The sequence below is a fragment of the Phoenix dactylifera genome, chromosome 12, assembly GCF_009389715.1.
Source record: "Phoenix dactylifera cultivar Barhee BC4 chromosome 12, palm_55x_up_171113_PBpolish2nd_filt_p, whole genome shotgun sequence".
Lineage (NCBI taxonomy): Eukaryota > Viridiplantae > Streptophyta > Magnoliopsida > Arecales > Arecaceae > Phoenix > Phoenix dactylifera.
In genome coordinates this window covers 7,374,741-7,400,726 of record NC_052403.1, presented here as the reverse complement: position 1 = coordinate 7,400,726, position 25,986 = coordinate 7,374,741, and the positions used below count along the sequence as shown (strand labels likewise).

The following is a 25,986-nucleotide window of genomic DNA, read 5'->3' as shown; positions in this document are numbered from 1 at the left end:
CCATAGCCATCTGCCGTCCGCCGTCCGATTCTCCACTCTCTCCCTCTCCGAACTCTCCCGAGTTCTTGAACGACGACGGCGACGAGACGAGGGTTCTGAGCTCTACCGCCCCATCCTCCACTCCCTTCCTTCATCGCCGTCTTTTTTCTAGAATCGAATCGAAGCTGCACACGGTCTCTCTTGGCCTCGCTTTCCCCATTTGTTCTTGTTGTAAGTATTCCAGCTCGAATTTCCCTTCCCCTAGTCGCCACGCTTGATTTTTCTCTCGATCTGTTTACAATGGAAAGAAAACCTGATGCTCGTTTCCTTCTAATCTCAGGGTTTCTCTCTCTCCTTCGGGGGGAAATTACATGTGCCGAATTGTGGTTTTCGTTCGTTCGGGAGTGATTTCTCTGGAGATGGTTCCGTCTATGATCCGGAAAGGTATATCTTCCAATTGATGCTTCTATGGTTCCTTTTTTGTTTCACTTTTCCTTGTATTTGTGGTATTTTGGCACATGGAAAATTTGTAATCTTGTCAGTGTTTCTGTTCTTGGTTTTTGCTTATTGGAATTAGGGTTTGTTTTTGGTTCTTTTTGTTCTTGAACCATTTCGTATATGTTGTATATTGATGCAGTGCACATATTTTAGGGCACGAAAGCAACCATTACCTCGCATTCTTTTCTTTATCATGTTCTTGATGGTTGGTGTTAGGGCTTGTTTATGAGTATCTTGTATTACTTCGCGCTTCTATATAGACTTTCTTTATTTTTTTGGTCATTTGCTTTCCTACTTGCCTTGTGATGTTTTATCGGATGGGCTTATAGTTGTAGGTCAATGCTGTGTCTTTTTTCTTCCATGTTGTTTTGCGGTAGTGATGAAGGTGTTTGAGTCTGCAAAATATAATTTTTGCAAAATATAATTTTGTATGGTTTTTAATGCTGCAGCATGGGACATGCGATTTTGCCTGAGATGGTCTAAAGTCAATAATTTGTAGGTTATCAGGTGTCCCCCACTCACAAAACCCCCTCCCCAGAAAATTAAAGAGAGAGGAAAAGAAGCGTATATCTTTGCAGTTTTGTGGGACATTTGCAGTTAAATGTAAAGAGAAATGGCATAGATAAAAGGTGTTTTGAAGTAATTAATTGGATCAGATAATTGGATCAGAACTTTATTTTTTCCACGAATCAGTCATGTGATTTTATTGCCCCTAGAATTATGAGTTTGTAATTACTGTTCGATTGCTCCATTAATTTTTTAAGGGAATAAAATGTGCTTTTTTCTAATGTTGAGGATGCTAAGTGGTGTTTGACTAGTCTTACATGGAGCACTTCTGATCTAGTTCAGGATATATGGCAAGAAGGAGAATTTTGTTTATGGCACTGGCCATACAATTGCATGATTTTGTATTGTTCAGGTACTTCTTCAATTTGTAAACAATTGTATTTAGGGTGGAGCGAAGCTGTTTATAATGTTGGGGATATGGCGAATGTATTGTAAGTTGAAGCCATCGAAACCTTAGGCTTTTAAGATTCAAAATACAAATTACAACGCATTTCATGACCCTCTAATCTGATTATGGCAAAAGTTTGGGGCCATGTTCTTTTTTCATTTTAGATTTATAATGATTGGTTTACATGTTTGGCAAGAAGATGTTTTCATTAACAAATAGATAATCTTCAACCAAAATGAGCAAAGCGAACAGAAGTAGTTCTTTTAGTTGAGTTTCAAGTAATAATTTGCACATTTCCACATAAACATTGGATCATCCAATTAAGTACTACTCAAACCTTGCCTTCTTTCATTGTCTAAGCTCCCTCTCCCTTTTTTTTTTTTGGTTGGGAGGGTGGGGGGGTAGTCAAGGTAATATGAGTTTGACTAGCCATTCATTTATTGTTTGACTCTTGATGCCCAATCTTAGTCATTGCTGTCTTAACATTTGACTATCTATTTTTTGGCCCAATTGAGTCCACATTCAGAGTCAATTGTTTGACATTTGCATGGAGCCCCTCCACATGAATCAAATGTGGAAGTGGTGTCTTACAACATAGGTATGTGTTCTTCACATGAATTCTTTCAATCCTTCCTCACCACCTTCATCAAAGTAATCTTAGTCCTACCCCTCCTTTGCTTTTCAACCTGCATATGCATGCCCATTCTAGATCTATATGGGGAATGATCTAACTGATTTTTGTGTTTTTTCTTTCAACTTCCTGTATTCCATATCCACCAAACATCATTACTGCAAACACAAATTTTTTTATGCATGCTCTTCTCATTGCCAAGCATTTCAATCAATGGTTGCCATCCCGAACCACTTGGTTTGGGGTGTACTGACCCATACTGAGTCGGAATTGGGGCGAGACAAGGTTTCAGCTCGGTACAGGCCCTGAATCAACCGGAAGCGACCTGCACGGTCCAAACCAAGCAGTACTGCCTCATACCAAGGTGTCTACCATACTGTACGTACATGTATTGCCCAATTTCAAGTGGTACCATGATAAAAAGGGACCATGAGCTATCTCAATAAGGGGGTGGGTATCGTCTTGTACCAAACAGGTAATGTATTGGTATGGTACTTGAAACCGAGATTGTGGACCTAGATTTTAATCCTTGCGACATTGCTAGTGTAAGTACTTTTTAAATCTTTCTTTTTTCAAATTCTCTTGAAGACATAATTAGCATGTTATATTAGAGTCACATCTAATGCTGCTATTGATGCAACAAAATGAAGGGCTCTCACATTCGATCGGCTGAAAGCTATATGCATGATCATGTGCCAAGGAAGCTACGGGAAAAATGATAACAAAATCATATAAGTGTTTGGTCAAGTGGATGATGTTATTGTTCTTTTTTGGCTGAAGGATCATCCAATTGTGTTTTTTGTCATACTAAAAGTTTGGATAAAGGCTAGGATTAATGCGTTAATTTTATGGTCATGCCATTCACTATTTGCCAGTTGATTGTAAGCACTGACATAGGATGATGCACAATTTGTTAGAATATTGCAATTTGCATGTTAAGATATTTTGATCAATTTCGAATTTGTTCACTCCATTGAAGTACTTTATACTAGCTATACACTTGTTGGATAAACAAACTTAGTTGTGAAGAGATACCAAAATCTACCTTCACAGATATTCTGAAGTATCTGCGGTGATTGCTTTTTAACATGTGCCTTGCATAGTTTCAAGTAACTTATCATACAAACTAATGTTATTAAATTATGTTTGATAACATAAATAAGCTTAAACTTATGGTGTAAATACAAACAGACATATAACTGTCTTGTACATCAATGATCCAATTCCTTTTGGACCAGTAGCTTCTAAGTTTGCATTTAAGTGAGTTAAGTCAATGTTCTTTGTTTCTAGTGAGACTCTCTTCCTCTCTGCACTATATGCAATTTTGGCAACTTTGAAGGTGTCTTAAGGTGCTTCTATGTGTATTTATTAGAAAGTTTTCAAAGTGCTGTTCAAGGTGTGCAAATAAAGAAAGTCTTGTTGTCCTTGTGTAAGTACAAGGTCCGCCGAACCGAAATTCGTACCGGTTGGCAGACGGGTTGGTACGGTACCGGTTCGGTACGGTACCGATACATGATACGCTTGGGCATGCCGGTACATCCTTTTTTTTTTGGAGTTTTTCAAGTTAATTTAATTGGTAATCAATCTTTTTGAACTTTTTCAATGATTTTAACTCCAATTTGATATTTTTTGATGTTTCTATGATCCTGGTTTAACCTAAATGATGCATCTTATTGTTTTAAAATGATATAAAATATAAAATAATTAGTGAGATGCTGCATGCTACAAGAAGCAACATGAAATATTCTCAAATCAAGTAATGAGATAAAAAATATAAAATAATATAATCAATTATATATATTTAAAGTACAATATACATACCGATATCTAAAATATCGTCGAGTGGCGATGTGTCTGGTAGATATCCAGATCATTAGTATAGTCTGGAGACACATCAGCTCACCTCTCTGACCAAGCGATGTTGTAGTCTTGTATATTTATCCCAAAAGAAACGCGCTTTCGGTTATAAGCACTCTCGGATCTCTCACTGAAGCTCTGGCTTTGAGAGGTGTCCTTTGACTGATAAACTGGCTTATAAAATGATTATGAAGGGGCCCATCCGAATAAGCTGATAGCAAAATTCGATCCGTAAGATGCTCTGGGCTGCGTAGGATAGTAGCTATCGGAAGATGTCTCAGACGTACCATATTCATATTCGTATCTGTATGGATCATAGGCTGCCTGTGGCCACGAATAATAGGATCTACTATACGACTCAAAATCTGATACATCTATAGATCTTACTCTACGCGCGAGATCATTTGCAGCTGCATCGTATTCTGAATGACCTCGAGAAGCCCGTCTCCTATATGCAATCGAATCTTTGCGGGCTCCACCAGATCGTGCACCATGGCCCCTATTCTTTGTAGCATGTGTGAACTAGGACTCACCGGTGAATCAAAGACCATTCTGCGGCTGTCTCATAAACGGTGGTCTCATGTCCTTTCGAGTTAAGCTTGTATTGAGCCTAGATTGCTCGTGTTCATCTTGTTTACACTTCGAAACCACCATGGTTTTTGACAATATAATGTATATAAGATGATACATTTGGAATGCCATTTGCCGTATAAGGCAGACTTTATTAGAGAGAAGGGTATCAAAAGCATAACTTGGAAGATATCATTTGCTTCTTCAAGGAGTAATGTTGTTTCATTAACATTATCCGCACCTATCTTTTTTCTAGTAGGCATGGTAAAAGGCTATTAGGTAATTATCTCGATCTCATATTGGAGACATAAATAATCTAGATTTTTTATTTATCTTGTAATTATTGCATATCATTTGGACATTATCTACGTTTCTACAAAATCTGCCCAAATTGCTCCTTTTAATTTGTCATTACATATATTGATGTATCCCATTCAAATGGAAATCTCTTCAAGTCAAATACACCTAGCGGTTGCGTGGTGGGTCAAACTAGGTGAATATGAAGTTTACTTATGATTAATTTGAGGGTGAGCGTTGGTGCAACAGTAAGGTTGCTCCATTTTGACTAGGAGGTCTCAAGTTCAAAACACGGAAACAGGCTCTCCGCACATGGCAGTAATGCTGCATGCCATGACCCCCCTTAGATCCAGCAATACTAGGAGCCTCATGCAATGGCTACTCTTTTACCTATGATTGACTCCATTCTATTTTTGGAGTTACAATCATAAATATGCATAGGATAAATGTGATGTTTCCTCCTATAACATCATGTTGCAACAGTTAAGTGGGATCATTGCCTTTATTTATATTTCATCATAGCTCATTGACTATTTCAATATCTCAAAAATTTAATTATCTTTATAGGATGACCATGTTATTGGCTTCTTTTGGTCATTGAACAAATATTCTTTTCACCTTGATAGGCCTTTTCAATGTCTTTTAGGCTTTCTTTGGAAACTTTCGATCTTTTTTCTTTATACAATGCCTTGTTGATGTCACTCGTTGTTTAAACTTCCCTCAAACTAATACAATCTACTTTGCCATTCGATATGTTACTTCATACTTTCTAATTGTTGTTTGACATTGACATGTTTATCTTTCTTTTTATTTTAGGCTCTTAAGGACCACCAGTTTGTGCCTCATTTGCTTCGGTTTGAAGCTAGTCAAGCAATGGCTCATTCAAAGGACCGAAGTAATGATGACATTCAATTTCATTGGGGTAAAAAAAGAGGAATTGGTGGTACAAAAAGGGATTGTCAATTCTATGAGTCATTCACATTTGATAATGTGAACTACTCGTTATATGATTGTGTTTACCTTTCTAAGCACGGTGAGCCCGAGCCGTATATCGGAAAGATATTGAAGATATGGGAACAATCGGGCCATAAGAGAGTTAAGATTTTATGGTTTTTTCGCCCAAATGAAATTCAAAATTATTTGGGAGATCACGCGCCATTGGAGAAGGAGATCTTTATGGCTTCTGGTGAAGGTGTTGGTCTTTCCAATGTCAACGAACTGGTAAATTTGATTCATGTCCCTTCACTTGATAATGTTGGAGTTTGTTACACTTCATAACCTTTTCATAATTGTTTTACTATCAATTCTATAAGATTAGAATTATAAATCTTGACGTTATAAACTACATTTTAAATGAGAAGTATTTGAGACAATGAGAGTACGAGCCTAAATAATTCATTTTTTATTGTAATATAGTTCTAGCATTCCTATTAGATGAAGGTGACATTCTTTTGGATAGTGATGAAATGCGAGCATGGTATAATTAACTATCAATTTTTGTTTTTAATGTATGATACTTTGTCTCCGTTTATATGTTGCGTGATATTTGTTTAGAAGCTAATTGCATGCCTATTTCCACATTCTTGATGCATTGTTTAAAAATGTATATTTGAGGTTGAGTTTGCCTCGTGTCTCAAGGTGAGGCTCTTCAAAAAAAAAGCCTTGAGGATAGTGGGTGTGTACTTATCATGTGAGTCACATCACATGAGGAGGCATGTGCGAGGTGCTCATATTTTGTCTTAGTTACACCTTAAATTGGGAGGCAAAGACATGTGGACTAATATTTCCACAACTAATGAAGAGAGGAAATAACTTTGTTTAATATATTTTGGGAGAAATTTTATGTACGCTTGAATTTCTATCCTAAGTATGGTGAGCTATTTTTATGCTAACCTTAAAGATTTGTGATGATTGCTCCATATTGTTTGATCCCTACAAATTTTTTGTAATCAAGTCCAAGCATGAAGCTAACATCCTTTATATTGCTCATAATCCAATCATACTTTTTTGTATTTTAAACTTTTAGGAAGTCCATGAGGCTTATGCTTGATGTCTTGAAACTTGTAGTTGGGCCTTGTTAAGGCCTAATCACCTCATCTTACTCTTGCGTCTTCTTCAAAACTTGAGTTGGCGAGTGGCATGGATTGCAATAAAATAAGGGCTTGTAAGGAATGGGTTGTGAGAAGAAATGATGATGCATGGTCATATAGAGAAAGAGGTTAGATGTGGACAAAGACCTAACAAAGGAGAGAGAGGTTACATGGAGGCCACTTGTGATGAAGTAAGATTCTTTGACTAGTTGTTTTTTTGTTTCATCAGATTAAGGTTGAAGCAAGGACCACTGTACCGCCCTAATTGTTCGGTTCAAGGTGTACTGGGCTGTATCGAGGGCGGACTGGGGCGGTTCCACCCTTCAATTGGAGGAATTGGCGAGGTAAGGGGAGAGGGAGAAGGAAAGAGAGGGAGAGAGAGGGGGCTCGGAAGCCCTCTCCTCCTCCTCTGCTCATCCTCAGGGGCCGCCTGGGCGGAGCCCCTATTTTAAATGAAATAGGGGCTTGTCCCTATATTTTAATTTTTTTTAATTTTAAGTGAAGTTCAAAATAGGGGCTTTACCTAGTGGCCCTTGCGGACGACTAGAGTAGGAGAGGAGGGCTTCCGAGACCCCTCTCTCCCTCTCTTGACATCTTTCTCTCCCCCTCCCTCCCTCCCTTCCTCCCTCTCTTTTGGCCGAGCCTCTGTTTTGTTCTAAACAAGGTTCCGCCCAGCAGCATTTGCAGATGACCGGAGGAAAGGAGGGCTTTCGAGCCCCCCTCTCTCTCCCTCTCCCATCATCTTTCTCTACCCCCTCCCTCTCCCTATCTCCCTCTCTCCTGCTCTCTCTCTCTTCCTCTCTCTCCTCCCCCTCCTCCCTCTTTGGTTTCCCTTTGTTGGTATGCGTCAGAACGGCATGGCACGGTATCGTCCCATACTGTATCGCTGACCTACCGGCATGGGTGTTGGTTCCGATACTACGGATCTTGGGTTGAAGATAACATACTACACTTATTGTCCCCTAGATATTTCAGCCATTATAAACTTCATAAAACATTGATGTGGCAATAACAACTTGCTAAAGTGACTAGGGGCTTGCCTTAGTTGTGACACTTTGCTTAGCAATCTGAGGTTCTGGGTTAGGGCTTAGGTGGTGCATCCCCAAGCATTTGTTCTTCGGGTAATTAGAGTTCCAGGTAGACCTCCCTCTCTCTCAAAATGACATGCTAAAAAGGACAAGTATAATACTTGACAGAAATACCCAACTTGAGATTTCTTTGGAGGATCTACTCACTTAGGGTACATAGTTTTTATGTTACAGTGGCTCAAGTTATCAACATTACGAATAATACTAGATAATTTCATAATCTTACCAATGAGAGGAATTTATCATGAACACTGGCTATTGGGTGAACAATAAATGTTACTAAAATTAAATCCTTACATATGTTTTATATTTTGCAATCTATAAGTGTTCTAATCTTTGCAATCCATAGAATTGCAAAAATACCTATTGGAAATACATCAACATTTTGAAAAGAAAAGACTAATAACAATCAAGATGATAAAATATCTAGAAAAAACATTAACTCCATTGAGTGATGGCCATGTTAACTCAAGGATTGGATTCTTTAAGGAGGATGATGTAAGTGCATGTGAAGGCCAATAAGCAACAAAGTCATGCATGCAAGCCAAACTTAGGTAGTCTAATAATAATGTTAACTTGGAAGCAATCTTAAAAGATAACTCGTGCCATGTATTTTGACTTCCCTACTATTTGGAAATCTTTTTTTCATTTTTTTTATGTACTCCTCCTCCATTTTACTTTGTTTTAAATAACTAAATTTTCATAATATGTGCTTAACTCTTATTGACATTAAATTTAAGAAACGTTTTCAATCTGCACCCAAGTTATTTGGATTAGACTTGGATTGTTAAATTTGACCTGTTACAAGTTTGGACTGGATCTAAATCACTAAGTTCCAATCGAAAAACAAACCAACCAGAATAGATCCAATTATATAATTTAAAACCCTCTGTAAGTATAATTTTTGTTCTTTCTATTGATAGAATTAACATAGAGTTATTAATTTGTGTTCATGATTGTCGTTTATATGTCATTATCAATCAAATCTTATGTAGAATATGTTTACGGTATCGTTAGGCAATCAATTTATACATCCTTATTGTGGTTTGTGCTTGGATTGTTTTTGACTCGATGTGACCCACAAAAATGTGATGGATTGATTTTTAAATATTAAACCTGAGCAATCTAACTTGGATGGATATGGAAGGCTTGGATAGATTTATTTGACCCAGTTCATATGTGATTTGCATTTAGGCGTGTTAGTCTCTGATCCAACCTGATCAGCTCGCAGCCCTACTTGTCGGTAGGCTAGGAGCAGGAATCCAGACCATGGTTTATAAGCATATGCCAATATTTGTCTATACCATCTGACATATACTATGCTCACCTTGTATCAATAATCCGACATTTGGTTGACATCGCATTTCTTAAGCTATTCTATTTAATTTTTTAGTTAGGAAGGGTTTTGATTTCTTATCACCTTTTCCTTATCATGGCACTGCACAACACAAAACATGTCATGTTAGTTGCTTTCTGGCTAGTGCCAACAACACTTGTATTCTTGAACCAAAATAATCCTTGAAAATTTTGTGCAAAAAATGTCATAATATGTTTCATTTCACAAATTCTTAGGTCATTGTTCCTTGTTTTTCTATTCTGAAAATAAAACATTTGAAGTGGCAATGCAACCAAATGGGCTCAAAATTGTTTCGGTGCCGTTGCCAGTTTGGGGAATAAACCACTTAGGGCCTGTTTGGATGCAAACGACTCCCATGGTATTTCATGGGAATTGAGATTTTCCATAGCAATTTTTAACCACAGAAATTTTAGCCCAAAGGTTGTTTGAAAAAGTTTTTAATGTTTCAAATTACTATAGAAAGTGAGAAATTCAAGGGAAAATAAAAATCTACTATTTTTTGTATATTGACCCGAATTGGATGGTTACTGATACAAAATGGCCCTTCGATTCGGTTTGAGATGGTTTATTTTTTTGGTCTGACTCATCTCCTTACCTGTTCAACTCCTCACTAGCTCACTCTATTTCTCGCCCTCTCTTGAAGCTTCTAGCTCGACTCCACACTCTTGAGCATTCGACTCATCTTCTCGCCATTCTCCTCTCTTGCCTTATCGTCCTCTTCTCCTCCAATGCTTTGATCGTCGCTGTTACCGCTACTCACTTCCACTACTACGGAACCCATGGCGCCTTTGGACCGGGCCTTGTCGATGGTGATATTCCGCCCTCCTAGTTTCTGCCCGTTCATCCCGTCCATGGTGTTGCTCACCGATTGCTCCTTCCTGAAGGTCACGGATCCAAAGCCTCTCGACCTCTCGATCTCCTTATTAATGATGATATGCAATAAAAAGCAACCAAGCCATCATATTTGAGATCAAGAAGCTTAGATTCGAGGACCTTTCTAGGTTGGATTAAGGGATCGAGACTTTGGATTCGAGGGAGGCGCTGTCCATGGCCCAAGTGAGCTGATTTCTCTCTCTCTTTCTCCACTCTTCATCCTTACCACCCCTCCCTCTCCCTCCCCTTGGTTCTGGTAAGCGTCTTTCGTCCACTGCTCGTTCCTGAAGGTTGTGAGTACAAAGCCCCATGACCTTCCTATCTCCCGATTGATGATGATCTGCAGCAAAGAGCAACCAAGCAATCAGATTTGAGATCAAGAAGCTTGGATTCGAGGCTTTCTGGGTTGGATCAAAGGATCGGGGTGTTGGATTCGAGGGAGGCATTATCCACAGCCCAGGTGAGCAGATCACTCTCCTCTCCCTTTTCTTCCTCTCCCCCTCTGTTCCAGTAAGCATTCCTCATCGACTGTACATTCTTGAAGGTCTCGGATTCGAAGCCCCTTGACCTCCCCATCTCTCGATCAATGATAATCAAGAAACCCAAAGTTTGGAATTTGTGGATCTTTGTGGGTTGGATTAAGAGGTCGGGACCTTGGATGAGGATCTTGCCACCCTCTTAAGGGAGGCATCATTCATGGCCCAGGCAACCTGATCTCTCTCTCCTTCTCTCCCCCCTCGCCCTCTCCTTCCCCTGGTTCCAGTATGCATTGGGTTGGTAAGTACGTACCTGTATGTTAATGAATTGCTCGCCAACCGATACGGTCCTAGTACCGGCATCCTCATGTTTCTTTTGCTTCAAAAAAGAATCTCTCTGGCTCCCTCCCCTATCTTTTGATCTTTCACCTTTGTTAGGTTGAAACTCGAGTGATTTGAGAGGAAAGCTGAAGAACCAAAGATTGGTAAAGAGAGAATGGAGATTCAATATATAATCTTTTCTATAAGTCAAGCTAGTTCCATCTATAATGAAATTTTCCTATATATATTTCTACGGTAACAGAAAAGCAATTATAGCCAAAGAGCCAAACAGAAACAGGATAGAAGACAACATCAAGGAACTTAACTGAGATAATTGTTTACCCATTTTCATTTTGTTTATGGAGGGCTTTGCTAGAGTAGTATTATCTTTGGCTGGAGATTTATTGATAGCTCTAGTATTTGTTGAGACATGGACTCATAACTCGTCTTTGTTTTGCCCATGACACTGTTAAGCACAGATTATATGGGATATTTCAGTGTTTTAGTCTTGATCCATTCATATATAAGCCACGTTCATCGATATATAGTTTACGATCTGTCAATCAACTGCTTAAACTCAGTCATGGATTGAAATATTTTCACCTTCATAATTTGTCATAAATTGTGATCATGATACGTCGCAACTTGTATTATCCTTTTGTATTTCCTCTATTCCGTCTTGATGACAATGTGATTTTTCCGTGCATCTTCCACTCTCCTTATGTTCAGTATTTCATTAGATCGATTTGTTTAGCCTAAAATTTGCAGCTAGCTTTATATAAAACCTTTCGAAATCAATCTGTATTAGGTATTGTGATTACCCAATGTACTTGTGCACCCGTATTGGGTTGCTCTAGGATTGATTGCGACGTGTCCATGAGGAATATGAATGGTCACTATATGTGATTCAGCGAGATATATTCCCAAGTTCTCTGTTGTATGTTGTTTGTCTTATGCTGCCATATTTCAACGTTGGCCTGTCATTGTAACTGCCATCCCTCAATGACTGAAAGGTTCTTTTGTCCGATACCATTTTTTTTTATCTGATTGGTCGCTGCCAAGGTTCGCGGTACCGATCGTACCGGTCGGCTCCGGTATCGGTACGGTACCGTTGCCGAACCAAGCCGAACCGATACCGTACCGATAGGGTACATTTAGCGACCCATCGTCGTTTTTTTTTTTTTGGAGTTTTTTGGATGTTTTTATGTTTAGGTTTAAGGTTAAAACTAGATGATGCAACTTATTACTTCCAAATGATTCAAATAATGAGATGAAGAACATAAAAAATTTTCAAATTAAGATACAATCAATTACATACGTTTAAATCACTCTCGAATATCTAAAATCGGGTCGAATGGCGATGCTTCTCGTCAATATCTGGATCATCAGCATAATATGGAGGCAGATCAACCCATCCCTCTAACCAAGCGGCATTGTAGTCTTGTATGCTCAATCCTCGAGGAATGCGCGTTGGATCATAAGAACTCTCGGATCTCTCGCTGAAGCTCTGGCTCTGAGAGGTGTCTTGATAGGGGGCCCATCCGAATATGCCGGCACTAAAATCCGATCCGTAAGATCCTCCGGGCTGCGCAGGATAGTAGCTACCGGAAGATGACTCTGATGCACCATATCCATAGGCTGGCTGAGGCCGCGGATAATAGGAAGACTCGAAACTTGATACATCAATGGATTCGACTCCATATGGAAGGTCATCTGCAGCTGCATCCTGGCCTCTTGAACGACCTCGAGGAGCTCTTCTTCGATATGCAATGGTATCTGACCGGCCTATATCAGACGGCCTACCGTGGTCCGTATCTTGTGTAGCATGTGTAAACTGAGACTCACCGGTGTATCGAAAACCTCCCTCCGGCTGTGTCTCATAACTAGTACCATACTGTCCTCCACTTCCTCCATGGCTAGTAGATCCATCACCACCAGAATCTTCATCGCTGCTGGTCCAAGTCTCCTCCTCGACACTCTCCATTGGGGCCCTTTCCTTTTCTTTTCTTATTTGTTGGGATTGACGCCCTCCTGATCGAGTCGACTGGGTAGTAGAGCGTCCTCGTCCTCGTCCTCGCATGAGAGGATCATCTCTTTGAACGGGAGCATCGGACCAGTCATGCGGTGACTGGCTCCCCACTAGCCACGTCATATCAGCTGTAGGAGTGCGTGGAATGTTACGCTCAGCCCATTGCTGTGGATCGACCATAGCCTCGGTGGCTATGATACTGGCTGGTCGTCGAGGTGATCCCGGCTCATCAAGCTCGGGCTCCTGCTGCTGGGCCGCAAGCCAGTCGAGCATAGGATTATCATCATCATCTGTAAAAGTTCTATAGATGGGATCTGCATACTTGAGCTCCACTTCCTCTTGAATGCATTTTAGCCTCAACCGTAGATTGTAGTGCACATAAACTAAGTCGTTGAGGCGCTTTTGTGTCAAACGGTTCCTTTGTTTGCTGTGGATGAGGCCGAAGGTGGACCAGTTGCGCTCACAGCCAGTCGAGGAGACCGTTTGGGAGAGAATCCGGATAGCTATCCGCTTAAGATTTTTTGCGGATCCGCCAAAATGAATCCACTATTCAGCTGCAAAAATATTGAAGATAATTACATTTTATATATATGATGGCCTCATAGTTGAAGATAATTCAGATGCAAAAATGTCTTGCAGATTTGTATTGTACCTGGATTCATAGTTGTCTTGCTCACGACAGCTGGTCGCTGTCCAAAGCTGTGGCTACCTCTCTAAATAATTTGGTCTGTGGAAAGAAGCTTGTTGTAGTATGTCAATAATATAAGATCTGATATATTTACATATGTTACTAAATCATAGTTACCTCTTCTATACATAACGCGGCGACTTCTGGATCAGGCTCCATCTTATAAATAACATTACGCAGAGCATGAAGAAGTTCATCATCCATACCAATTCCACTCTCGTACTGAAACCGGGGATTCAGATAGTATGCTGCACATAGATGACACCATCTTAGTATAACTATACAAATATATCAATCAGTATAATTATCAATATTATCGCTTACCTGCTAGATGCAATTTCCTACCCATTTGGGCTCCCCACCGCCGCTCAATGATGTCGATGTACTCCTGGGCATGGGCTACATCTGCCTCCATGATCTGAGCCTTTGCCTTCTCCATCATGTGATACAAAAAGCCCATCTGGGGATACCTCTCGCTATCCACGGCCCGCAGCACTTCATATAATGGTTTGATAGCCTTGACTATCGCATTGGCCCGCTGCCAGAATGACTGCCTGCTTACCAAGTCTTCCATCCTGCTTCCTTCAGTGCCGGCCTGGGCATATCTACTTTCCTGCCACTCGGGACTAACAAACATCTGACGTAGGGCTCCTTTCTTCTCGATAAAGCTATCAAGTGCAATGTAATTCGTAGCAAACCGTGTGACTCCTGGTCTAAGAATTTCTCCCCCTGCATACCTTCTCATTAATGAAAGACCCCAAGTATGGCTATAAATATACCTGGTGATGCGTTGGGCTATCTCCACCATATGTTGCACCCTACGGATCTTTCCAATATCCATCAGGATGAGGTCGATGCAATGTGCAGCACATGGGGTCCAGAAAATTTGTGGTCGCCGCTCCATCAAGACCTGCCCGGCCAATTTATATTGCGGTCCGTTATCAGTGACGACCTGCACGATATTCTCCTCTCCAATCTGATCAATCACCTCCTCCATAAGTCTGAGGATGTATGAGGCGTTGTGCACCTTATCCGAAGCATCAACTGACTTGTGGAAGAAGGTCTTCGTATCACAGTATGTCAGAAAGTTGATGATGGCCCGCTTTGTCGGACCGGTCCAACCATCACACATCAGAGTGAGCCCATATGTGGGCCACTTGCTTTTATATGAACCAATCCAATTCTCTAGCTCTTCCTTATTGTTGTCAAGAAGCTCACCGTAGATGTCCCTCGGACCTGGAGGATCAACACCGGGACCGGCAGTCTGTATGGCAGAAATGGCAGACTTGTAGTATGTATTGTCTGCAGCATTTGCTGGAATGTGGCTGAAGTGGAACCAGGATCCAATAGCTCGCCACATATCCTTCTTCTTCTCCTTCTTCCACATTGTGTCTACTCTTTGCTGCTTCGAATCTCTTCTAGGGAAGGCATCCGGATCTACATCATGGATTGACGCACCTAGTGGAATTCCTCCGGAAGACTTCTTTCGGCTACCAAAACCACCCAGGATAGATGCAATCCGGCTACGTCCTCTGCCCTCGCCCTCCCTGACTGATGTTGTCCTTTGAAACTCTGGATCTTGTCTGCTTCCACCAGAACCGGCGCCCGACTCAAAAAACGAGGGCCCAAATCGAGCCCGATACCTCGCCACCTCCTCCTGCTGCCATCGATCATCCAGACTCGCCCGCATGGCAGCCTGGATCTGTGCCTCCTCCTCATCTGGACCCTCGGCCTCCTGTGACTCCATCAAGTGATAGGAAGGTGCTTCTGCAGCTTGGCGTTCCACCTCCGCTTTCTGCTTGGCAGCCCTCTCCTTGGCTGCTTTGATCTCAGCGAGGTTTTTCCTCATCAGCTGACGGATGGTCGGTGGGCACTCCGAGCATGCAGATATCTCACGAGAATTACCGGCTAAGTGCTGCTTTAATCTGGTTACTCCTCCTCCTTTGAAGCACTTGTGGCAATAATTGCACTGAAACTGGTGACGTTCACCGAGCATCTTCCCATGCTCCCAGCCAATATTACGCTCTTGGGGTTGCCCTCTCCTTGATGGCTCCATTCCTACGACCACATTAATTTTTTTCAATTTTTATTTTTTTGTAATTAAAAATTAATTTTTAAATTTATTAATTAAATTATAAATTATATAAATTCTGTAAAAAAAACAGTTAATGTCATTGAATCATTGAATCATTTTCTAATTTTTGGCAATTAAATTAAATTATATATCAACAACATATAAAAATTTCAAAACGAAATGGAATCATTGAATCATTTCCTAATTTTTGGCAATTTTTGACTTAATTTTTTTAAGCAATTTAAATGAAATATTAAAAAAACAATGTAGGGGAATTTTACCTTATTTTGTTTTTGCTGGATTTTTCTTCAAGAAAAACGACGCTCTCCGACCTTTCTAATTTTTTTTCATGCCTTTGTCTTTTCCTTTCTCTTCTTTTCCTCCTCCTTTCTCTTTGCCTTTCCTTCACTTAAGCTGATGCACTTGTGGCTTCAGCCTTCAGCATTCGGTTGGCTTTTATAGCCAACCGTTGGGTCACTGTGGCACTTTGAAAAGTGCCACTGTGAGCCACAGCGCGGCACTTTCAAAGTGCCGCGCGAAGTGCCGCACAAAGCAGCACTTTCGGTCGCATTGCCGCACAAAGCGGCAATTTAAACCTCCCGCTTTCAAAGTGCCGCACAAAACGGAAGCTCAAAGTGCCGCACAAAACGGCACTTTGAAAGTGCCACTGTGGCACTTTCAAAGTGCCTCTGCCAGAGGCACTTTGAACCAGCGCTGTGGCACTATCATAGTGCCACAGCGCTGGCACCTCATTGCCAGCACCGAACCGGTGCGAACCGAGCGGTTCGCACCGGTTCGAGCATGTACCGGTGCGAACCGCCTCGGTTCGCACCGGTATGGTGCTCGAAACCATCGGTTCCGACCCATATTGGGTCGGAACCGATTTACACACTGGAACCGGACCGGTTCCAGTCGGTACCGGTCCGGTTCGGGCTGAACCGACCGGTACAGGTCGGTTCAACAGACCCTGGTCGCTGCACTTTTTCTGTTTTCATTGGATGGAAGCATGTTATTTTACTTATTTTGCTTGGATCCATGGCCGCTTTATTTCTTTTAATGTCCTTGAGAAAATAATTATTTGGCAATATTACCTCAACATTTTGTTTTCAAAAAAATCAGGAAGCTATAGCTGGCAAATGTCGGGTAATCTGCACTTCAAAGGACGAGAAGAATCAACAACCTTCCAGCGAAGAATTGGCTATGGCTGACTACATCTTCTATCGCACATTTGATGTTGGAAGCTATGAAATATCCGAAAAGATAGCAGATAGAATAGCTGGTGTTGAAGGCAAGTACTTCACTGCCATTTGCCTGTTTGTGTTTGTAATATGAACTTGGAACAAGTTTTTCTGATCTGTCTGTTTGAATGTATTTCAGTTAAGTATCTCTTAAATTGGAAAGAGAATCAGAAGCCAAAATTTGAAGCAAATGGTAATGGAGATCACAAGCCAAAGATTGAAGCAACATTTGAAGCAATTGGTGGAGATCAGAATTCAGAAGATAAATTTTCAAGGAAAATGACATTGGCTGATGGCTCAGGAAAACCCTCGGATAGGGTGTCTTCTGAGATGGTGAGGCTTAGTGAGAAGAAAACCAATTCTTTGGATGAATCCTTGAAGAAGGCATTTCCTTCTGTTCCAGCGGACGAAGATAAGAAGGCTGACCCTCAAACATTGGGAGCAACCAGAAGACCAGATCAGAAGCCAAAGACTGAAGCAATATCCGAAGCAATTGGTGATGGAGATCAGAAGCCAGAGTTTGAAGCTATTGGTGATGGAGATCAAAGTTCAGAAGAAAAACCTTCAAAGAAAATGAGATTGACTGATGACCTAGCAAAAAACTTAGATAAGGCATCTTCTGAGAAGGCGAAGCTTAGTGAGAAGAACAGTGAAGCTTTAGATAATTCCTTGAAAAAGGCATCTCCTTCTGTTCCAGCAAACAAAGATAAAAGGGCTGACCCTCAAACATTGGAAGTAACTAGGAGACCAGATGCGGTAATATTTACTACATGCATTGATGCTACATTGTTGTAGGTTGTAATTGATGAGCATGGCTGCATGAGGGGAGCTATCTATACCCCATCATTTATATGTGCCTTTTCAGCTTACTCCTTACGTCCCTCCCACTTTATCATGCCTTCAGTTTGTATATTAGTGGATGGTTTTGGATTGTTATTGTACCTGTCAGGTGAAAATTGTCCTACTATTTTTTCTTGTATCATTCACTTGTGGACTCGATCAACATTGCCTGGTGATAGAACAGGGTACTCATAATATAAGACAAACAATAACATCAAAATTATTGTATGGATCAAACTGTTGGCAGTAACTTAAACACATGGTGAGCATTTAGAGATGAGATTGTTAAGGTGGACGTGCTGTAACCATGACAAGCCTCAGATGGAGAAAACTTACATAGTGCATCTTTTCAAAGATTGGCTGTTTTCAAAATGTAAGGTTTTTGGTATGTCTTGATAGCTTTGTTGGACCTAGGAAAATCTGAAAATTTGCAGGAAGAATTTGAAAAAGCTTGGATTTACCAAAAGGTAGACCTTTTCATCCATAAAGAATTGTAGTACAAAAGCAAGAAAGGCAAAAAATTGATCAAGCTAATTTAGAATAAGAGGCTACAGCTTGCTCGTTATGGTTTACTTACTGGATGGAAAACAACAAACAAGTTATTACCTGGTGAACCATGACAGGTGTATGCACTAAAAAATGAAGTTATCACGTGAAGATTGCAAGATGTGTAATGATGATAAAATGCAACCATTTAGCTTTTGTCTTATTAAACCCTCTCAAGGTGATGTATCATACCAATCATGCTGCATGGTTGTTTGGTATTTCTTCTTTTTCAATCTGCTTTTAAGTTACATCCATGTTGATCACATGTTGGCATGAAAGTGCACTGGTACACATCTGCAAACAGATCCCATGAGCATAGGTTTCTTATCTACTTGGCTGCTTGACAATATATTTTGCCTGGTATGAAATGGCGAATGGACTTGTGACAATGTTAATAATAGACTAATTCATACACAAAGATAAGGAGAATTTTTGTGGTAGGATCTGCAAATGGATATGGTATGGAATGAGTTTCAATTCTGATTATAAAAAATATTCTAATTTAGAGCTTATATCATGCAACTTGATTTTCACTCTATAGTTGAAGATACAAGACTAACAAACATGTAGAATATATTTTAGCTGAGTTAGTTGATATTAAACTGAAATAATGTCGACTTGTGTCCAGTATGGGAGCAGAATAGGTGCTTTCTGGATTTAGAAGTAAAATAAGAGCAAAAAAATACATTATTAAGCTTATCAGCCTATTTGTGTAGCTACAAGATATGATCAAAATTCTATGATGGCATGTAGGTGAATAGCATGGATTGGCTACTTTGAGACATATTCTCAATTATATACATGAGTGAATTCTGATTTCTTGTTCTATTCTTCTAGTGTTTGGGTTTTCTAATTACCTTGCTAACTCTAACTGGCAAAAGGACATCATAATCCTGAACTTATTTAAACCTTCTTACTGGCGATCCTTTGATAACATGATGTAACCTAGCAAACCTAGTATTCTGATATGTGATGAGTATATCATCGCGTATCATGTCTTTTTGGTTTTTTAATATCATGACGTATCATGTTTAGGTTTTCTAATTACCTTGCTGACTCTAACTGCAAAGGACATCATAATCCTGAACCTATTTAAACCTTCCTAGTGGTAACCGTTTGATTGGTTTGATAACTTGACAATAACCTGGCAAATATATTCTCATGATCTGTGATTGTTTCACAAGAATTGACTTAAGCACAAAAATGACCAGAAGTTTCCTATCCGGATCTCTCATCTTTTAAGAACTTTAATGTTTTTTTGGTTTTACTTCTAGTGCTGATCCATTCCATCCTTAGTGTTTCAGGTCATATAAAAAGTCAAAAGGACTTAAAACCGAAACCTTGATATGTGGTTGTGTTGCTACGTGCTTTCTTATAATGTTATCTTGGGCTTTTCAGGTGACTGGATTAGACAGACCTAGAAAAGTCTGGTTGTTTATGTATATTCACTTCTATGCAGCATTGAACTCTGGTTTACAACTTATCAATTGTAAATTTACCCGTTACCTATAAGTTTTTATTGATATCAAATAGCCCATCTGACCTGATAAAATAAATTTAAATTCTATTAGTTATCTGCTTTACTTGCTGGAACAAATTCAATTGACAATTGATGGTTTGTCATTTGATACTGTCGTACTGTATTGGTGTAACTGTTCGACCGAGTGTCTTGTGTCGAATACAGAACTGGTGAGATTGTTGTCCTTGGACTAGTGTTTTTTAAAAAAATCCTGTACCTAGGCAGAATTAAAAGTCTCAGCCTTTTGATGTACATTAAAATATGGCTATAGTGTCCAAATGACTGCATTGGCAAAAGGAAAATCAGGGAATGAATAAAATCAAAGTGTATAACTATGTTATTGAGCACAAGAATTGATCTTATTTAAGTTTCTTCAGCATGTCAGTTGAAGCCCTTTTTTTCCGTGCATCTGGAAATGGTTGTATTTTTTGGACTTTTTATGTTGTGTTAAAAAGTTACTTTTCATGCAAAACCAAGAAAATTTCTACTCTGATCAAATTTTTGTTGTCATGTTAACAGGATAGAAGCAAGTGGTTCAAGGGACTTGTGAGTAGCCTTTGTTTTACTACCATGTTCTTTCTTTTCATTTTTTCATATGATTTCTCCTTAATAAAGTAATCATAGTCATCTGTATTAGTTGTATGCATCTTTTGCTATTAGTTGATTTTCCTTAAAGTTAATCCAGTGCAATTGAGGTAGTCTAATTATCCTTTCCTTGTGCATTGCGACAAATATTTACTATATATGGCCTTTCTTTTGCCTATTCTGTTTTATCTTATTCTGCTTGCTGCAATTATAATTACCCACTTGTCAATAATTACTGTAGCACTGGCACAATTAATGGCACTATCCTTGTTTTAAAGGGCTCACATGAAATATGCAACACAGGACAGTGAGTGTTAGTGTCATGCCAAGTTCATAGTTCATACCAAGTTAAGGGGGCAACTTTTGGACTTTTTTCTTTTTTGAACACATGCTATCTTCATTGTCTATGTTTAATGGAAATAGTAATATCAAAAATCTCAAAAATCTCCTTGGACCTTGCTCTTGAAAGAAGCCTTGCCAGAAGTCTCAACTTATCAGGGCATTGCTAAAGTATAACATAGAAAGCCCAAAAATTGAGTAAATGGGTCTCCTTCCTCTATGAATTTGAATTACATGGGGAACATGTAGGACATGACCAGTACATCATTTATTGGAAATTACAATTGCAAACATTGTGCAGTAAGATCCTCATTTATAGTTTCTGCATCGAAAGTGAACTTAGGATTATCAAGTGTGTGTTCCATAACAACACGGATGTGTGACGTGTTTTTTTAAATATCACTTGGTGGCAGGAAGCTTCTGCTCAGGGTGGCGAACCTGCTTTGAATCTCTCTGGAAACTTATTTACACACCCGCTTGGCTGCTTCTTAAACATTTCATTATTCAAACTATTTTTAAGAGACCCACTTGCTTTTGGTAACTAAGATTTGTCCGGATATTTTTTTAATTATAAAAGAACAGTATGTACAGTCATCTAAGTCAAGAGTCCAACATCGTATCTAACAAAGAGTAAGTTCATTTTATGAGTAATTTTTGTGATTTCAGTTTATTACTGATGCTAGAGGAGTTCAACTTACTTTTTAGTTTGTTAGGGTCTTCAAACAGGCTGTAATATGTTTATTAGGTTAGTAATGCTGTTCACTGTTTTTTGTTTATATCTGCACTACAAATTTAGCTTATGAGGCTAGGTATATTCATGCTCTTGGTACTTTTGGATTCCGACTAATCATCTGCTTTATTTGATAAGCTTTGAAGAAATAAAGCAAGAAATTCAGATCTTGTCTGTCAGTATTTAATGTATGCTAAAAGCATTTTTAATAGTACATAGTTGCTTGATTTATTGGTTTTTCTTATTCAATTATTCAGCCTTGGGAAGTGAGGATGCAGAATGCTGCTGAGCAAGGAACACTTGTGTTTATTGAGAATTTGGACCCGTCGTATACATCATCGGAAGTAGAAGTATGGTCCTTAATTTGGTTGATTTTTGCTTTTGTCAACTAGTTGGTGTTATTTTCCCTTTCTATTATTGCCATTGTTTTTTCTTGTCTTCCCTCCAAGCAAGCAAGATCTAAAATCTTTGTTTCAGATGGCTCCAATTGGTGTGATGGTGTCATTTATTAATTAAAATTAGGTTTTTTTGCATGTATACCCTCCTAAATATATGAAATTGTATGAATACCTCATAAAATTACTATTAGGTTTTTTTGTTCTGTATAGGACCGGTATACCGAGGTGTGTACCAACCCATACCGAGGTGTACGAACCTGTATACTGAGGTGTATAGGACCGTAATACCGAGGTGTACCAAGATAAAAAGGCGAAAAAATGGTTTGAGAACTATTTTGATATGGGATGTATTCCATATCGTACCGACCCGTGTTATATTGAACTAATAACAAACTAGTATAATACTCGGTACCGAGATTGCGGACTTTGGACAAACTAGATAATTTCTAGGAAGGAGTGGCGGTTTGCCCCTCTTTGAGCTCTTTTCCCATGTATAGGGTAATATGAAGGTTGGCCTTGATGTGGTGGTTTGTGCCCTCTAGGTTGATGAAATTTCACATCATGATGGTAGCTCACGGTGCACAAGTTATTGTAGTTCATTAGATAGATTCCCAATATCCTAGCATTTAGGAGGAAGTATGCTTATTTTGACGGTGCCTAGTTAGGGCATGTTTGCATATTCCTATAGGATTGGGCTGAAAATCATGTAGAATCCATGGATTGGGCCATCCATTTAAACATGGCCTGTCTCATCCAAATACCACCTAGCCCAAGTACTATGGAAAGAAAAAAAAACCTATGGAGGTCTTTTTTTTCTTCCTACAACTCAAGGGCTAGGATCTAGGCTGGGTTTGGATAGGCTCTTTGAAAATACAAGCTAGATTAGCCAACAGACCCGATTCCAATAGGATTTTTAACCCAATCTTATAGGAATATCCAAATAGGCCCCTAATGTCTCAAGCGTCCAATAATCATGGTACTTCCTCTCCCACCTTTGCAGGCAGCACTCGATGCTGCGAATTGTGAATGTGAGCTTTGCCTCTGCATCTTCCTTAAAATGATACTGTGAGTTCAAAAGATAATAGTTAACAAACTTAGTTGTCTAGGAATTGCAACAAACTCAAGTGCGCCAAGCCCCAAAGCTGGCCAAGCTACAAAAATTAAGTTTGAGTTGGACTAGTCTGACATGACAAAAGCAAGAACCTTTAATACGCTGTATGTAGATTGATGTTGTACTCTTGTGTTTATGCCTGGCATTTGATCTTTGGTCCGTCTCTTTTCTTTTAATGTTTTGCTTTAAATGAATCAGAATTAGATGCTGTAACTTATAAGGTGCTTAATGGTCTGTTTCTGTGATCTGTCTTGTAATAGGATATCATCTATCTCGCTTTGAAACAAAGTTGCACTGCAAGGGTTATTCAACAGGCTACATTTCAAGATCCTAATTACGGTATGTCATCGCACAAAATCCATCTGGTAGTTGTATTGTAGAAACTTTGAGAAGAAAATGAATAAAATGGGAACTGAGGGTGCGTCGGCATTTGGATTTTTTTTTTTTCCTGATTGCTTTGCTAAATGCACGACAAAGTAAACTGCTTTCCTCTTTCTCTGGTAGCGCAGTAGTGATGAATGTTCTTGTATCGTAGGTCAAGCATATGCGATTTTTAAAACAAAGGAGGCCGCAGATCTGGCTGTTTCAAAGATCAATATGGGATGCTTAATGCTGCCAAAAGGAAGGTATTGATTTTTTTATTGCAATATACATTTGCTAGTGACACAATGTTTGTTAAATATTTGATAGTGGAGATTTTTTATTTTCAGCTGTAGATGTGTGTGAAGCTTGGTGCCTACATTAGTTTAGACTTGTTTCAGCAATTTTACAGCCCCTTCCCATCCCTCTGTCAGGTTACCACCTAGTTCACGGTGGGCACATTCTGGATGCAATTATATGGATGAAAATTGTTTAATCCACTGTCAGAGATTCTACAAGTGTGCAGTTCAATTCTATATGTGGCAAAATATCTGGCAGCATCGATAAGATATAGGACATCATTCACTGTCATTGGTTAAAATCTCTAGCATCTTTGGTATACCTTAAAACATCTTTACGGCAAGTAACTTGAAACTGCAAAATTCAATTTATTGGAAGGCGATTATTCTATAAGCAACTACTTGCTGAATTACTTTCAGAAAGTACACATTGAGAGGCTATTTATCCACTAAAAAACAATACATAGGTTCTGTAGGAGTGCGTGTAATGGAAGATATTTCATATTGTAACTTAGTAGTTGTTATGCTGCTGCTTATGGAGATGCATAGATCCAGTTGGTTTATTAGTGATGCTTATTCCTTCTTGTGGTCTGGTGAACGGGGGCTTACCTCAGACAGCTTTATTAGGTTATGTGCCTGTAAATGTCAGAGTGGAGTGTATTGGTCGTGTTGAAGTTCTTTCGGGGGTCCCATGCAAAAAAATTCATTTTTTCAGCTTAACCAAATGTTGATGCAACTGACTTAGGTAGCAGCAGCATGTGTATCTCAATTCAAGACTTCCTCCTCTGTATATGTGTTCTAGGTTCCTTTTTGTTCCTAATGCATTAGCTCCCTTCGTTTGAGAAAATTGTCAATGCCTTTTCATAATTTTTGATAATTGCAACTTAAAGTTGTTGATCAAATTTTGACTTTTTAATGGATATTAGAATTTTTTAGCTGATACTATTATATGTTCAAGATAACTGAAGTCAAGAAGTCCTTTTTTTTTTTGAATTGAGGTATATTATGTTCTAGATTGCTCAACTCAACCATTCTCTCTCTCTCTCTCACACACACACACACACACATTTGAAGGTATTATAATGACTAGAATCGTTCCTCTTCCCCCTCTGATTTGGTGTATTGGTTTTTGCAGACCCCTTACTTGCAGCAAAGGCATGTTGAAGGTGCCACTGCCAAAATCATCTACATTTACTGGTCATTCGTCTGTCATGCTCAAGTCCCAATTGCAACGAGAGGATATGGTGATTATTGCTTCTTTTCCTGAATTAAACTAGATCAATTATCTCCTTGTATTGGTTTTTTGTTTTTTTCTTTTTCTATGCTTAAGCTGTTTCTGTTTTCAGAAAAAGGCTGTGTCGACGTCACACTGTTCCCAGCCTAATACAATTGAATATGAGATGGCCATGGATTGGATTCTTACACAAGAAAAATCTGTCAGATGGTTCCACCGGTTGTTTAAGGTCTTAACAGAATGATATGTTTATGTTTGATAAAATTTATACTATCATATATCAATTATGTGCTGCCTTCAGCCTCCTTGTATTTAAAGCGTCATTTTTTTCAGCGGCATGGTGATGAGCAGAAACTAGGCCAGAAGAACCTGAAGCACAAGTAAAGGAGTAATCACTGCATCCTTTGGTAGACTGTTCCAGGTCTGACAAATTTATCATTCATCCAGTTTACTTATTTTCAATTCTATAGTAAATTACTCTTCTAAAATTATCAAAAAACAACTTACAGGTGCTTATTTCTCAAGGGTCCGATGGAACATTCAACTTTTGTTCATGGCGAATGTATGTTCCAGGCTGTTTTCGATTCTGGATATGAGCCTGGAAGAGATTGTTGGGATCATCGAGTATAGTGGTAATGATTCTTCAGTTCTGGTCAAAGAATGACATGGCATAAGCAGCTGAAAATTTAATGAACTGAGTAGCCCGAGCCACCAACCTCCAAGACTTCCAAATATCGAGGTTAGCATCCACCATGTGTGGGTTGTAATGTAACATTTTGGTAGACCGGGTTACCCATGGTTGGCCACATCGGCTTTATTTAGATTGTATTATTTGTAATAGTTTGGCGTTCCCATGCCCACCCCAAATGTTATATGAGCAATGAGCTGTAAAATTTGTAGGTCATTAATTATGCTAAGATCGGCATGATGTGGATGATTTAAATTAAACAGAACATATGGTGAATGGCTGGCCAGTAATTATTTGATTAAACAATTTTATTTTT

The 25,986-nt window shown here is 39.2% G+C and overlaps 2 protein-coding genes across 2 annotated transcripts; one reads left to right on the top strand and one right to left on the bottom strand.

Moving 5' to 3' along the window:
• On the top strand, window positions 1–25,986 carry LOC103697498 (protein ANTI-SILENCING 1-like). The gene is made up of 13 exons (XM_039132498.1): window positions 1–210; window positions 320–423; window positions 5,604–6,008; window positions 16,903–17,071; window positions 17,161–17,777; window positions 20,446–20,472; window positions 21,838–21,930; window positions 23,350–23,428; window positions 23,625–23,715; window positions 24,884–24,992; window positions 25,095–25,211; window positions 25,316–25,403; window positions 25,492–25,986. The coding sequence occupies exons 3-12, from the start codon at window positions 5,661–5,663 to the stop codon at window positions 25,364–25,366; spliced, it is 1,701 nt and encodes a 566-aa protein (XP_038988426.1). The 5' UTR covers window positions 1–210; window positions 320–423; window positions 5,604–5,660; the 3' UTR covers window positions 25,367–25,403; window positions 25,492–25,986.
• LOC120112736 lies at window positions 12,446–15,921 on the bottom strand. Its single transcript, XM_039132497.1, has 2 exons — window positions 14,034–15,921; window positions 12,446–13,957 (listed from the first exon to the last, which is right to left on the bottom strand). The coding sequence occupies exons 1-2, from the start codon at window positions 15,763–15,765 to the stop codon at window positions 13,812–13,814; spliced, it is 1,878 nt and encodes a 625-aa protein (XP_038988425.1). The 5' UTR covers window positions 15,766–15,921; the 3' UTR covers window positions 12,446–13,811.